We start from the raw sequence: 15,741 nt of genomic DNA, 5'->3' as shown, positions 1-15,741 counted from the left end.
TGGGATCCTAACGGGTACTACCAATCCAGGCCAGAGTGGACCTGAGAGCAATGGCAATTAAAGGGTGGCTCCACACTCCCCAAGGCCCGCAAGGTGGGGCCTCACCATCAGATATAGTTTTAGGTCATATCTAGGACCGTTGTATAAAGGGTTCTTTTTAAATTTTTTATAAAGGCCAATTTTTTTTAAGATTGGAGAGTATGGTGTGGGGATTGTTTTTATCAAATAACTCTTTAATATTATTTTCTTTGTAGAATCGATTTCTTACTGTTACAAAATCAGTACATTCAATTAATACGTGTTTGATTGTGAGTTGTGTTTGACAAGGTATACAGATGGGTTGGCTTTCTTTTTTTAGGAGATACGAGTGGGTTAAGTGGGTATGGCCTATTTTTATTCTTGTTAGTTTGACTTCTTTTCTGTTTAATTTCATATTTTGTTCTTGTTTTGATTTTTGGCATGATTTTGTGAAGTTTGTTGTTAGGGTGTTCATTCCAGTAGGTTTGCCATTTCTCTGTTGTATATGCGTTGATACGTCTTTTTAGATCTATGTATGGAATTTTAAAATTTGCATCGATTGGAAGATTTAAGGCGTTTTTTGCTGCTGAATCTGCTAATTCATTACCTTTAATACTGGAATGGCTCGGTATCCAGCAGAAAATGATTTCTTTTTTACTGTTTAGTTCAGTTAATTTTTGGAGTAATTTTGCGATTAGGAGGTTGTCCATCTTTTTATTTTTTTTTTAATTGCTTTTAGAGTAGATTGGGAGTCTGAAAGGATTATAAATTTGTTTTTTTTTTTGTTATTGGAGGCGAGTTTGAGAGCTAGGATTAGAGCATGTATTTCAGCACTGAAGATTGAGGTTTCTTTTGGGAGGTTTGATTGTTTTTTGATTGATTTATTGAGTATTGCTGCACTGGCTATTGCGTTATTTTGATTAGACCCATCTGTATAGATGTGTGTGTGGTCTAGATACTTTTCTTTAATTTTATCAAGATTATCATAAGTTATTGGATGAGTATGTTTCTTTTCATATTTACTTAAACTTAGGTCGATGTTAGGGGATACGATTTTCCAGGGAGGGGTTTTGAGTAGGACAGTTTTGTGAATTTTGGTTATGGGTAGACTTGCTTCTTTGGAAATTGATTTTATTCTAAGTCCAAAGGTTTTGATTGCATTTTCTTTTTGGTCGAAAAGGTGTTTACGGTTTGGATTTAAAGTGCTATTGTGTGCTGGGTTTGTGGGGTTAGCTGTAAGTTTTGTGTAGTATTTTAGACCAAGGTTTTGATTTCTAAGCATTGGAAGAGTTTCATGTGCTTCTGCATACAGGCTTTCTACAGGGGAGGTTGGAAATGCTCCTAGTGCTAGTCTTAGTCCAGAGTGGCATATTGTGTTGAGGGTTTTTAGATATGACTTTATGGTGGATTGATATATGAAGAAGATTGGAGGTTACACAAGCTGAAACATTGTGCGAATGACTCAAGATGAGAACAGAAGTCCAAAGTCAACTTTTTAAAATATTTATCTCTGAAAAATATCCCCATTGCTCTGTTAATTTTTTTTCTTCCAAATCCATTTTATCAAGATGGCCAAAAGACACCTCATAAGAATCCTTCCAGTGTAGGAGTGAATAAGGTGGTTTACATCATTGATGAGGAAATAAGTTTGTTGTTAGGAATTGAAATAAACTGTGACACTTGTCCTGTTACTTTCAACCATTCTGTTTATCCAATAGTCTACTATATAAAGAAAATTCATCTGTCTGTGGATATGTGTGCATGTCCAACTAAAAGTAAAAAGTTAGACAATGCACATTATATAAAGCAGATATATTATTTTTCAGTATTGTCTTTGATAAATAATATGTAATATTAAACAAAAAAAAATCCTTTGGTAATCAGATTCAACATTTAGAGCAACATTTTGATTATGTAATAATTTTGATTGGGTGGGGGTGGGGTCAAATCTGAGCCTTGAGGATGCCAATTCCTTTTTATTTAGTATTCAAGAAATTTGATCGAGAAAAGGGGAGATAACAAACTTAGTATAATTCAAGAATACATTAACACAAATATAGGTTTCCTTACATTTAAAGGGAAAGGAGGCGACAAGAAACCTGGTGTAGCTTTAAAATAACTATAAACGTGTTGAGAGAGCAATAACTTTAAAACTAAAAGTTGGGTTAAATTTTTAACATTTTTTATTTAAGAGATTCAGAAATGTATTTTATTATAGGATTGAAGGGAAGAGGGAAGACAACTCTGTCGCTACTTGGTTATAATAACTTTTAATCTGAAAGAGGCACTGAATTGATACAAAAAATAAAAACTGCTTCAGTCTAGAAAAATTTCTCCTTCAACAAGCTGAGCATGTGGGGTCTTCCACTACAAGTAAAAAAATTTACTTTCACCATGACTAATGTTTGTAAACAATTTCCAAAATAATCCTAGGTGTGGTATTGAGAAAAGTGCAAACAAATGAGAGTGAAATTACTAGGTTCAATCTGTCCTTTGCTGGGGGACCAATAACCAAAGACAGAAAAGATGAAGCATTGTATCAGAACAGATACTACACTTTGCAATGAACGGATTAGGCACAATATAATGGGTGTCGTTGAACATCCTTGGTCTCAAATATTTAAAATCTTCTATCCTATTTTTAACTAGAAATATCTGTCACAATACCACATTCGGTCCAGGAGTTGTCTTATAATAAATCCAAATTTGAAAAGGTTTCATTCAATTATTTACTACACTTTGCTTCTAGCAAAAAGGCCAAGTAGTTTCAGGTCATAAACAAGGAAAATACATTCCATTAACATATAGATGGGATCCTAATAGGTAAAATCATTCTGGATTATGGTGAACCAGGCAGTAGTAGCAACTAAGTGAGGACTTCAAATTTCTCAAAGCAAGATCTCACCACCGGATGCATTTTGTTATGTATATACATAAAAACAATTGTCAACTGATTACTTATAAAACAAATGGATACCTAAACAGCCTATGGAAATCCGTTAAAGAAAATAATTTTACATAAATTTTTTTTTTTTTTTTTTTTTTTTTTTTTAAATAAAACATACTTCCTCATACTATTTATCAAAACATTACTCTTTTCTTTATTCAATAGTCTTGTGCCCCCCCCTTATATATTGGCAGATGCTTGCTAGATGTCAAGTGTGACCATTTTATTTAGACAATAGATAAATATCAATGTATAGATGATAGTAATCATGCATATCATACACATTCAGTTTATATTGAATGAGACTGCATAGTTGGTCGGACAAGCAGTTTGATATTTGATTTTTTTAGTAATAAAACTAAAATATTTGGTTAAAATCTATGAAAAAAATCCAAGACAAGTTTCTCTCAAAATAAATATTTAAATGAAAGCTTTAATATAAGCAATTCTGTAATACATAAAATATTTTGAAAACAAACATACCAACGTTTGAGACAAGAGAAGCAAATGGATTTGAACCAAATCCTTCTTGAGCTGCATTCATCATGGGTTCTTGGATATCACGGTACATACGTTGCAGAGCATTAAAGCCACCTGGTATACTCTGTAAAAGAGGGAAACATGTTAAAAAGAAACAATACAAAGGCAGTAACAGAATATTCAAAGAAAATACATTCAAAACTCATTCACAAAATTGTTTAGCACATTACCCAATGACAAGAGATCATGTTCAAATTACAATAACCATACACCAGATCTAGAGAAATACAAATTTTTTTTTTATAGCTGCACATTTAAAATGCACAGAACATGTATAAGATATAGAAATGAATAGTTGGAATAAAAACTATGGTAAAAAAAAAAAAAAAAAAAAAAAAAAATCAAAGTGGAACAAGCTAAGCATGCAGGGTCCCCCTCCACAAGTGGACAATTTGGGAGCAATTTTACCCCTATAATGTCCCTAAGGGGGCAACCAGAGTTATCCTAGAAAATCTGTTCTGGCAAAAATTTACTTTCACCATGACTAACGTTTGTGCAAAATTTTTTTTTAAAAATCCAAGGCGTGGTACTGAGAAAAGTGCAAACAAACAGACGAACAGGAGTGAATTACTAGGTCCAACAATATCTCCCTTGTCGGGGGACCAACAATCACTCCGTTATTGGAGGACTAAAAACAAGTTTAGAAACCCAATACATTTGATCATTAAGTGTAATGGGAAAATAAAAAATTTTTTTTTAAATGAAACTACAGCACCAACCCTAAAGCAGATTTAACCGGCTTCATCCGAAAGAGGAAGTTTCATGGGAGTATGAAATTTACAAACCGCCACCAGTCACATGCATATTCCCATCAGGGGATATGCATGTTAGTTTTTGAAACTGTTGCAGGGAGGTGTCAATGTTCCTCCTACATACCGCACATGGTATTCCCAAATTGGTAACCCATCTGGTACTGACCAGGCTCAACGTTGCTTAACTTCGGTGTTCTAACGAGAACCAGTATATCAATGTGATTATACTGTATATTATTCAGTATATTACCAGAGACAGAAAAATTAAATTTTTTTTTAATGCAATTATCTTTATATTTATTTTTAAATGTTTTACAGACAAAGGTTGGACCATATTAATGGTCATGTGTAAACAAAGTAAAAGTCCTGTCTCGAGAAATCTAGACAAAGATTAGTAACCACACGATCGCTTAAAGAGAGAAAATCTAGTAGAGGAAGAGAAAAGAGGAGACAAAGAATCACAGAGAAAAAAAAAGACAAGGAAAAATTAAGAAAACAGTGAAGATTGAATAATCTAAATAACACTTTATATATTTATAAAATTTTGGGATATATTAATTATGAATAAATAAGCTTTAAAAGGGAAGAAAAAAAAAGGGATGCATGTGAATAGCCCCAAAATGGAACAAGACTAGGTTTGATGTAGTCTATTTACTTACTTTCTTAGTTAAGAGCTACTAGATAATTTGAGCTAATTATATGTAGAAATACTCTAGTAGATCAAACTACTAAAGACTAATAGCAATAATAGCACTCAGCAAAACAATGATGAAAGCATTCACAAACATTCTACTTTATTTGGGGGGGGGGGGTTGAAACCTTGAAGAAAATCTAATGACACTTAATCGTATCATGCAAAAGTTCGTAATAATGAATTTCTGGTTTACAATAAAAAATGACATCTTTACATTCTTTGATACAAGTAGGATAAGTGAGAATATTAAATTTTTTGATTTAGAACAAATGAACCATTATATTTGACGTTTGTCTTTAAATTTTAAGCTAAGTAGAAAAATACTTTTATAATTAACAACTTAAAGGCTTTAAAATTACTTTCGAATTTTGCCTAATCGCAAAGTAACCATTTTCAACCATTTTAATTAAAAAGTTATTTCATACTTTAATCAGTTTAAAAAAAAAAACTGTAGTATCGTAGTTAATTTGTGTTCCTAAATTAAAGAAATTTCATAACTCATCCATTACATACCAAAGAACTAACATTTAAAGTAGATGTTTTGTTAAATATCCTGAAATTAACGTAATTTGATGACACCCCAGAAGGGGAAATAACTACTTAGATTTGTAGAAATCCGTGACATTTTTTGGATCTGAGATTAAAAAAAAAAAAAATAAAATGTCACACCTAAATTTGATTAAGATGTTCAGTGTCACTTGATATGTGACAATTTTAATAACTTATTGTGCAGAGATGAAAAAATTGATTTTTGAATGTCAGCAAATGGGTCTAGAGTTATTATTTTCCCCAAAGGTAGAAAGCTTAATTTTTTAAAAATTTGATACTTATCTGAAGGTAAATAAAATAAATTCAGTAACATTTGGCATCCGTTTTTCACCATTGGGTACAATGGCATGTCATTATCAAATATATCTTTCATATATAATTTATCAAGCGAGTCGAGGCAATGGTTAAAAAGGGAGATACAAAAGGAAGCAGAACCAAGAAACACAAAACGATTTACCTCCAAGTTACTCATAGCTCGATCCTGTGTTCGCATTAGTTCTTGCAACATAGCTGGATTCCTGGCAAGTTCCAAAGTCTAAAAGAAAAACAGAATTTCGCTTTATTATATTTCTAAAATTTTAATTAGAATAAAATAGAAACAATTTTAGTTTTTTTTTATGCCATCATAACAAAAACTTGACCAATTTTTGCAGCAAACATTCCAATAAATTCTTAGCAAATTTTCTGTATTTCGATAACATACAATTTATTCTTTCAATACTATAACCTTTTATTATTCAGAATTGTCCGATACAATGACAGATTCATTATTTGCAATTCTCCCAATCACCAAAATAGTGGTGCTGTGATTTTTGAGCAGAGAAATTGTGTATTATTAATACTAATGAATATTTTTTCATATCAAAATTATAAGCAGTTGTTCTACATAAACAGAAGTATGCACTTGAAAAGTTATTTAAACAACAATTTACAAATTCGAATGTTTAGATTTGAATAAAATTTGCCAATTCTTTGCTTACAAAATTTTATGAAAATTAAACCCATTTAATATAATTTTGACATTAAAATAGTCAAATACAAGAAAAACAATGACAATTGGTACGTGCATCTATTACATTAAAGCCGATTGAATTAACACATTTCCCTAATGCTCCCTCCCCTCCCTCATGTATATTCTAATTAAAAAAAAATACTTAAAATATTCATCAGGTTCATAATTCAGTTGGGTTATAAAAAACAAATAAACATTGCAATTTGGCTTCTTAGCCATAATTTGGAATTAGCTGATCAGGTTATCCATGTCTTACTAAGTTTGTACATATCATTTTCACTCTTTTATTGTATGTGGTTTGATCATACTTTTTTTTTATATGCTGTTTATTACTGTTTTTGTTTATCAGCAGTAAGATAATTTCTCTCTGGCTGATTCTGCTTTGAGCCCCTTTTCACCCTAGTTACAAAATCAAAAAAATGTTTGTAGTATTACTATTACTTGAAAGGGAAATGAGGTAGATTTAGAATTTTTTTTTTTTTCAAATTCAACTGGTTTTGCCTATTTTACGTAACATTCATAAAAATCTTTATTGGAACGAGACATGGTTCTATTTGGTTCTTGGAGACCATCCCTCCATGCATTGCTTTCTCTTAAAAGGGAAGGATTGGTTTATTACATGCTACTTGAGATGCCTTTGGAGGAATGCAAACAAGTCTGTTCAGACTTTTGTATTCTGCCAAAATACCCCCCGTTGTATGATTAGATAAGGTTTGTTGATTTGTTTTATAGTATATCTACACTTTTTAGCTCATTTAATAGACTTTGGTGATTTTGGTAAATGTTTTTATTCTTCAAATTCTTATTAAAATATTAATTCTTGAAATTTTTGTGTCATTGGTTTCATGTAAATTTTCAACTATTCACTTGTACTGATAAAGCTTGTATTTTTCCCATATTGTCAAACCGTTTTTAAGGTCTTCTTCATGAGGTCTTTTTGGTACATGAATGCAGCCTCGTGTTATATAAAAAAGGACGGGTTACGTTTAATCCATAGATAGGATCCTGTGAAGTACTACTACTATTCAGAATCAGAAGACACGAGGGTAATGGCAACTAAACAATGACCCTACACTTTCAAAAGCTGTCAAATTATTATCTTACCATCAAATGTAGTTGAAGATCATAGACTAAGTTAATGTTAAAGAGATTTGAAGAATTCTAAGTTATTAGCGTTTTCTATATGTCGGGTGTATATAAATCCAAAGTTCAAGTAGGTAATTGCAGCCTTTAATTTTGATTTTACACAATGTGAAGGGCGAGTAGGTATGAAAGGATACTCTCCTTTCTCCTGGCTTTTAAAGCTATGTAGTTTTAGTCAAAAATAAAAAAAAAAAAAAAGATAAAAACTCACCTGTCTCATGAGCTCTGGATTATTTAACATATGCGTTATTTCTGGGTTTCTCTGAAAATATAATTGGATAAAAAATTTTGAACATCTGAAATGAAAGATTAACATTTAAGATGAGTAAAGTTCCCTTTTATGTTTGAAACTTCATTAAAACTCAGATATGACAGCGTCAAACTGAATAAATGACTTGAATCATCGCTATGAAAGGATGTTAGTCTATCGACAGTTATACTTTCAACATATGTGCACAATTTTGCTTAGAGCACCTAGTATTCGGAAATTGTCAACATAAGAAAATAGTACCATAAAACAAGAGGTTCATTCAATATTCATATTAAATAATGAAAACTGAAGTGTGAAAGATGAATGTGGACACATTCAAAACTCAAATTCAATTGTTTATTTTCCAAAGTCAAATAATCACAATTTAGAATGTAGATTAATCTATAAATGACTGGTTTTTAAAGAATCAAGCATAAAAAATGGATGTTTTAATCTAATTGGTGCAATGGGGGGGGGGGGTCAGATGTGCATTTTGATTCATCTCTAATTTTAAAGATACTCATAGATTATCCCTCTCTCTCAAAGCAAAAGTCCTGACTACCGGTTCTACTATTATGCATATATATATATATATATATATATATATATATATATATATATATATATATAGTACTAGCATGGATACCTGGCGTTACCCGAGTTGACATGAAGTTCTGTTTGGACACAGATGCTATACTAAGTTTTTCATTATCATATGTCAACTGCATCGTTACCCCCCTCAACAATTTAAAAAATAAAAGAATGTAATCAGCCCGAAAAAGAAGTACATGACAACCTCCCCACCAAATATTTTGACAGGAATACGTAGAGAAGAAGCTATTCTCCAGATATTGAGCATTTCTTGTTGCTGTGCACTGACTAGCAAAAAAAATGTCAACACAAAAACTGACTTCTTGCAAAAAAAAAAAAAAAAAAAGGCCCATCTGACCAGGACAGAATTAATCTTTTTGACCAATTTTTTTTTTTTAGATATTTTTTATCCGAGAGATTGATCTTTCTAACAATACCAATTTTGTCATTGTTTGATGCGTCTGTCAAAAGTTTTTGGCAGACATGCAGACACACACACACATTTTCCTTTTTATATATATTAGACTAACGGGGGTATCCAGCGTTGCCTGGGTTTAGAGAAGTGGTGTAGTAAAAAGTCCATACAACAAGAAAAAAAAAATAATAGCCGCAGCCTGGGTGATGAGAGGTGTGGAAAAAAAAAAAAAAAAAAGTTCAAGCGAACAGTAAAATAATTCAGTTTTTGATTTAAGAAAAAAAAAATAAATAAAATAAATAAATGAATAAATAAATAAAAAAATTAAGTAGGCAGGTAGGCTCGAACATGTAACACAAAGGATGAAAAAGTGACAAAAAGCAAATCGCTTAACCCCCAAGGCCACCATGATATGACTTCGCTGCTGTTCAAATTAAAGCTAGTCATTGCAAGCATGTATGATATTAGAAAACTAGCATGGATACCTGGCATTGCCCGGGTGGACATGAAGTTCAGTTTGGACACAGCTGCTATATTAAGGATATCGAGCAACCACCAGAAAAGAACGGAAGAAGTAGATAACTTCTCCACCAGCCTGTGCACTGCCCCCCCAATAAATAAATCAATCAATCATAACTTTTTTTTTTTTTTTTCAATCAAAATAGCAGCAAGTGTCAGTGTGACTGAAAAAAAATTAGCTGCAGTAAGCAAGCTTCAATCTGAAAGAGGGAAAGAAGGGAAAACGTTACTCACAAATGCTTTTGTATACTAGATCACGACTTATGACATCATGACCCTTCAAAATAACGTTTTTAAACATGCTTTCAGTTTGCTATGCGTGCATCACTTGTGAAAATGGTATCTCAAAAAGTGACCTCTCTTGCAAGAAATGTTCCAATTGACCACTAAAGAATTAATCTTTTTTTCTAATTTTCAGATATTATAGGGATCACTCTTTCAGATGGTACCAGTTTCAACCCAGTCTAATGCGGCTGACAAAATTTTTTAGTGGACATATGAACACACACACAAACATATTTGAGATTTATATAATAGACTAGCATGGGTGGTATACTAAGGCTATTGAGCAACTCAGCCCTAAAAAGTTTCAAAATCAAAATAGCAAGTACCCATGCAAACACAAAAAAATTAGCCACAGTAGGCAGGATCTAACGCGAAAGAGGAAAAGGAGATGAAAAAAGCAAACATGTTAACTGTCTCCATGGCAACTTATGACGTCACAGGCCTTTGAAATAAGGTCTTATAAACATACATTCAGACTGATAAGTGTATGACTGGCAAAAAAAAATATTGACCCAAAAAGTGACCCCTCCTTGCAAAAAAAAAAAACAGCCTAGTTGACCAGGACAGAATATATCTTTTTCTCCAATGTTTAGATATTTTTCATCTGAGAGATCGATCTTTCTAATGATATCGATTTTGTCATGGCCTGATACATTTGTCAAAAGTTTTCGGCAGATACACAAACTAACACATTTTTTCCCTTTTATATAATAGATTATACAAATATTTAATTGTTCCAGTGTTCTCTATCTTATCGGTGGTTTCAGTAATATGCTGTTAGGTAAATATGGTGTGAAATAGACACATAATTAAAAGCAGGATAGGTGGAATGGGGAGGAAGAAAATCTTAATGCTAGTCGAGAATTCCATCTATACTAAAAAAACAAAGAAATATCTGTGTGATGTAAACACCCGTGGGAAAAAGAAAATTTTGTATTAAAAAAAATTCCATAAATTAGTTTTATTCTTACAAAGAAAATCATTTTTAAGCGAATTTGGGTTTTTCAACATCTTCATGTTAAGAGCTTTCTAAAGTCTCACAAGTTTAAATTACTTAAAGTTCAAGATGGGATCATGATATATTGCCTGTTCACTTAGCCACAACATTTGATTTTCTTATTTAAAAATAAAACTGCTGAATCAATTTACATGATTTTTGGTATACGCTATTTTCTTTCTATCATAAATACATCCATCACACAGATTTTTCTTTAGATTTTAATATTAGGAAATTCTGGACAAGCACTCAAGAAATTGGAATTTACATTAAATTTCATAAATCTAAAATGTCCCAAAGTTTGAAACAGATACAAACTGAGACTTTCACACATAAAAAGCATCTATCTTTGTAAAGTTCAACATTAAAAAAAAAAAACACGAGTGCTTGAGCAGAAAAAAAAAAAAAAAAAAAAAAATGATCAAAGAAACCCTAAACTGAAAAATGTACATACGGCTTTGATGACCAACTCTTGCTGGTCAAGCTACAAGGAACAGCAAGAGCTCAATGGGACAACACGCTAGTGTTCAGAAAATTTATGAAAAAAAAAAAAAATTTTTTGAAATTGTAATTAGGCTTCACTTGTTAATTTTTTTTATTCAATTTTTCTCCTCAGAATTTCTTAAATGGAAATCCCAAATCTTCAATTTTTTAAAATAAGTTAATCTGTTAAAATTATTTTACCCCCCCCCCCCAAACTTCCTTTTTAGTGGCTTCATCAAAATTGAAGATTGTTTCTCCAACTAAATGTGTTGCTATTCATGGCAGTTTTTCAAAGACGTTGGTAAGAGTAATAGAGTTAAAAACCATAAGTGATATCTCGGAGTTGTTCATCTTCCAAACTATTTTTACCGATGATTCTTTACTTTTTTTTCTATCTTTGCATAACAAAAGAAATTACACATTACAAGGAATCCTTGTGCAAAAATAAAAATATATTTCATATTTTATTTTATCATAGTCTATATTTTTGGTTAGAAGAAAAAAAAAAATGTCGACTTTTCAGTAACTAGAATTCACGCACAAAAAAAAAAAAAAAAAAAAAAAAAAAAAAAAGAAAATACTAACCTCAAGTGTAAAAATTTCCTACCTCTTTCATTGATTATTATAGTTTTCAAACCAAAAGCTTTCTATACTAATCTATTTAACCAGCCACTTCAGTCAATTTCTTTGTTTTTTTATTTCTATTTCATTTTCACCTCAAACAAGGCACAGTGTCACTTAGACGTAGGGGGCTACTATCGGGGGCAACTATCGAGGCATAAATTGCAGGGATAATATGTAGGGAGTTGAGCAGTGAGATGTCCGTTCACATTACCCTTGAATTCTGCATGTCAGTACAGTTGAAAAAGCAGGAACTCGAAAGGGAGTTCCAAAGCCTAGCAGTTCTGGGGAAGAAACTATTGGAGAGACTAGTAGCAGATGCACCAGCCCAAATATGACAACAGTACTCCATACATGGGAAATGGTGGCCTTGTAGAGATACAGGATATTTTCAGGTGTAAGTAGCTTTCTAGCACGGTAGAGAGAGCCACCTTCTCCGCAATGCTCTCATTGTATCTGTTCCTGATGTTTCCTGTGAACGTTCCACGAACATGTATTAGTTTCCTTTCAAAATTTCTTATTTTCTCCAAGAAAGCTATTTATATCTACAGAGGAGATTATGTTCTTGTATAAACATGGTTTAATTTTATATTATTTTTTCTGTAACCTACTATGCCTAAATAACAAATACTCCCTAAAAATCTACAATGCCTAAATAACAAATACTCCCTAAAAATCTACAATGCCTAAATAACACTCCCTAAAAATCTACAATGCCTAAATAACACTCCCTAAAAATCTACAATGCCTAAATAACAAATACTCCCTAAAAATCTACAATGCCTAAATAAATACTCCCTAAAAATTTACAATGCCTAAATAACAAATACTCCCTAAAAATCTACAATGCCTAAATAACAAATACTCCCTAAAAATCTATGCCTAAATAACAAATACTCCCTAGAAATACACTTTTATTTACACATGCATATTTCATTTAATTTTATTTTCAGATTAATAGAATATAGCAATAAATGAACAGCTTGCAGACTACATCAAGTGATTCAAAATAATGACTTGTCTAATGTCTTATTTCATTTCTCTGCTTTACATAAATAGTTACTGACATTAAAGAAATAATGTGTTATTACAAAGACACTATTTAAAATAAAAAATAACACAGTAATTATGTATATCTGAACAAGACTACAGGAGCTGTTTGTAATTTCTGGGATTCCTGCCAACTTTTATCTGCCAATTTCTAGCAACATGTCCTTATAAAGTTGATGGCTTGCTTGATGAAACGGATACTTTTTTAATACTTAATTTTTATTAATCTTTGAGTGGCCTCCAGGCTTTGATAAGTGATGAATCTTTTGTAAAATAAAAAAAATAAAAAAATATTTCAAGCATTTAATTTTTGTAGTTTATACATTTCTTGTGAAAAATAATTTTTTTTTAATCAGCTAATTAAATACCTTTTTTAATAAAGTTAAACTTAATGATTAATGTTTAAAAATCACCTCTTCATTCTTCACAATGACAAATGAAAATAAATTTAGTAGTTTCCTTCATTAATCTGTCCAAGTTACGAAAGATTTATATTTTGGTATAATTGTATAATGGTTAGCTCCCACCCTCAAAATGAAGATACAAATGTTACCTCCATCAATTCTCTCATTTGAGGATTGCTTGTAATCAAACGGCGCATAATCTCTGGATTTGACATCATCTGTTGGACAAATGGATTTTCCATCATAGAACGAAACATCTCCGGATTCTGCATCAACTGTTAGGAAAAAAAAAAAAGAAAAAAGATTAACAAGAACCAACAATACTTATTTAAATATCCATGTAACAAACACAATGCATTTAGCCAAAGGTATCGAATCTGTTTTGCTTTATTTTGTAATGGATGCATGATCTATAACACCAAAATGAGCATAATGATCCGATTAATCTATATTATCAATCTTCATGTAAAAATTGTCAATGCTCAGGTGATAATTCATATGATTGCCTTTGACATGCTACATATGAGGGTCTTCAGTTCAAAAATGAAAATAAAAATCAGTTTATCAGATTTAAGTATGCAAAAAATGGATGCATAAAATATACCAAGTATATGGAAACTCAGTGTAATGAAATATAACCTAAAGGCTGAAGATACATTGGGTGAAATATCAATATTTTACAATCAAGATTGCATGGTCTTTTTCTTGCCATAGCTACTAGAAGAGGAAGGTGCGCTTCCTCCTTGCCTATCTCTTGAGAGGAAAGGAGGCAGATATTGAATGTAGATTTCTTTACTTTTCCCACTTGTCGAAAGGTGCAACCCCGAAACTGGATACCATAAAACGACAAGTGAATCATGCATGGTCCCCGTGAGTGCACAGTGAATGAGGCATAAAAAAATGACTAAGTTCAGCATTTGAATTTAGCCCCCAAAATCACCAGGGGACGTCAAATCCTGGTGAAAAACAGTGCAGTTTTAGGCCATAAAATATGTAAATTTGAGTTTTACACCATGCAAAAAAAGTCCATTTGCACCCCCAAAAAGTCCAAAACATTTAATAAAAACAGCCATGCAAACCTGCTAAATAGACATACACAGAAAATTTTGGACAAATATGGTAAAACAAATCAGAAAAATGGAGTGTTTTTATTAGCCCTAGAAGAACCCCTGGGGCACACCCAAGAGTTATCGTGAAGTACAGACAAACAAAATTATACAGAAATCAGTTTCAATGTCTCAGAAAGTTTTATAAATATCCAAGGCATCAATCTAAGTAGAAGAGTGCTTATCCTTTTGCCCCAATTGATAAGATATTATCTATATTGTTGGTTGAGTATTATCAAGAGTTATATCACGGCCACCGAGAGTAAGAAGAAAGCCTGTTAACTGAAAAATGTCTGCAAGCAATGTAGGTAAGATTTGTCAGACTTTCAATACTATATGAGGCCATTTGAAAAAGAGCAATAAAACAGTTGTAAAAAGAAAAAGGAACACAGTTCGATTAATACTTAAACTGAACTTTATTCAATATAAAATATAAATATCTATGTAAAATTAAGTAATTTTAAAGCAATATACAATTTAATACTGATAAAACTGAATTATGAATTTAGGGAACAAACAATTAAAGGAACATTAAACAAATATTTTTTGGCCTTCGGAACAAGATCACTGTAGTATCTGTTTTGATGCTACACTTTACCTTTTCTGTCCTCGGTCGGTGGAGGAGAAATCTTTCATGACTGAGATTTTTGTTCCTATCCGGAGTGCCCCTTATTGGGAAGCTGGATTTTCCCCACAAGATTATATGTTGAAATATTTAAATAACTATTACTTTAAATATAGAAATTATATTTAAAGTTTTGGTTTTCTGTTCTTCTATGTCCATTTTTTCCCATGTTTTTCATCAAAATGTATAGCGTATTAGTGTCTCACAGGCCATCATCAGTGATTGCTCACTGGCAGTAACCTGTAGTGTTCCCTGGAGACCAAGTGACAACAAGTCTCCCCAGATTTCCAGTGTTCTCCACCTCTTGACCACTTGTGCAGATGATTGCAGGTTATCGCAACAGCTGTTGTCACTGATTTCTTGTTGGCATTGGCCATTGATGTTTCCTGGAGTTTGGGTGACAAAATGCCTCCCCAAAGTACCAGATTTGAACTGCACACTTCCAGTGGAGATTTGGTCAGTACTCTTTCACCTCGGTCTTTCCATTCTCCCTGACCCTTCACAACTAGTTGGTGTGGTGTAGCGCCAGTCGATGTCATATACACCAGTTTTTATTATTATTATTACTATTATGATAATAATAAGGGTGCTTGTGCAGTGTACGCACGTGTATTTTAAATATTATTTTCAAGTTTAAATTTTGGGTTTGTATTACCGTACACAGATTTGAAAAAGTTGTCAAAAAACAAATATATAACAAATAAATGTTATCAAAGCCAAGTTAATTTACTTTTCTACCT

General features: G+C 31.9%; 1 protein-coding gene across 2 annotated transcripts in view; it reads right to left on the bottom strand.

Moving 5' to 3' along the window:
- Nucleotides 1-15,741, bottom strand: part of LOC145297543 (ubiquilin-1-like) — a 93,969-nt gene that overhangs the window by 17,192 nt on the left and 61,036 nt on the right. For both annotated transcript variants that reach the window (XM_080143506.1, XM_080143505.1), the window contains 4 exons: nucleotides 13,420-13,545; nucleotides 7,867-7,917; nucleotides 5,958-6,035; nucleotides 3,449-3,569 (listed from right to left, as the gene is read on the bottom strand). In XM_080143506.1, coding sequence (XP_079999632.1) covers nucleotides 3,449-3,569; nucleotides 5,958-6,035; nucleotides 7,867-7,917; nucleotides 13,420-13,545 — 376 coding nt within the window. The remainder of the gene's footprint in view (nucleotides 1-3,448; nucleotides 3,570-5,957; nucleotides 6,036-7,866; nucleotides 7,918-13,419; nucleotides 13,546-15,741) is intronic.

Source organism: Euprymna scolopes, chromosome 18 (assembly GCF_053919585.1).
Source record: "Euprymna scolopes isolate OS-2025 chromosome 18, ASM5391958v1, whole genome shotgun sequence".
NCBI classification, from domain to species: Eukaryota; Metazoa; Mollusca; class Cephalopoda; order Sepiida; family Sepiolidae; genus Euprymna; species Euprymna scolopes.
This window is presented reverse-complemented; position numbering and strand designations above follow the sequence as displayed.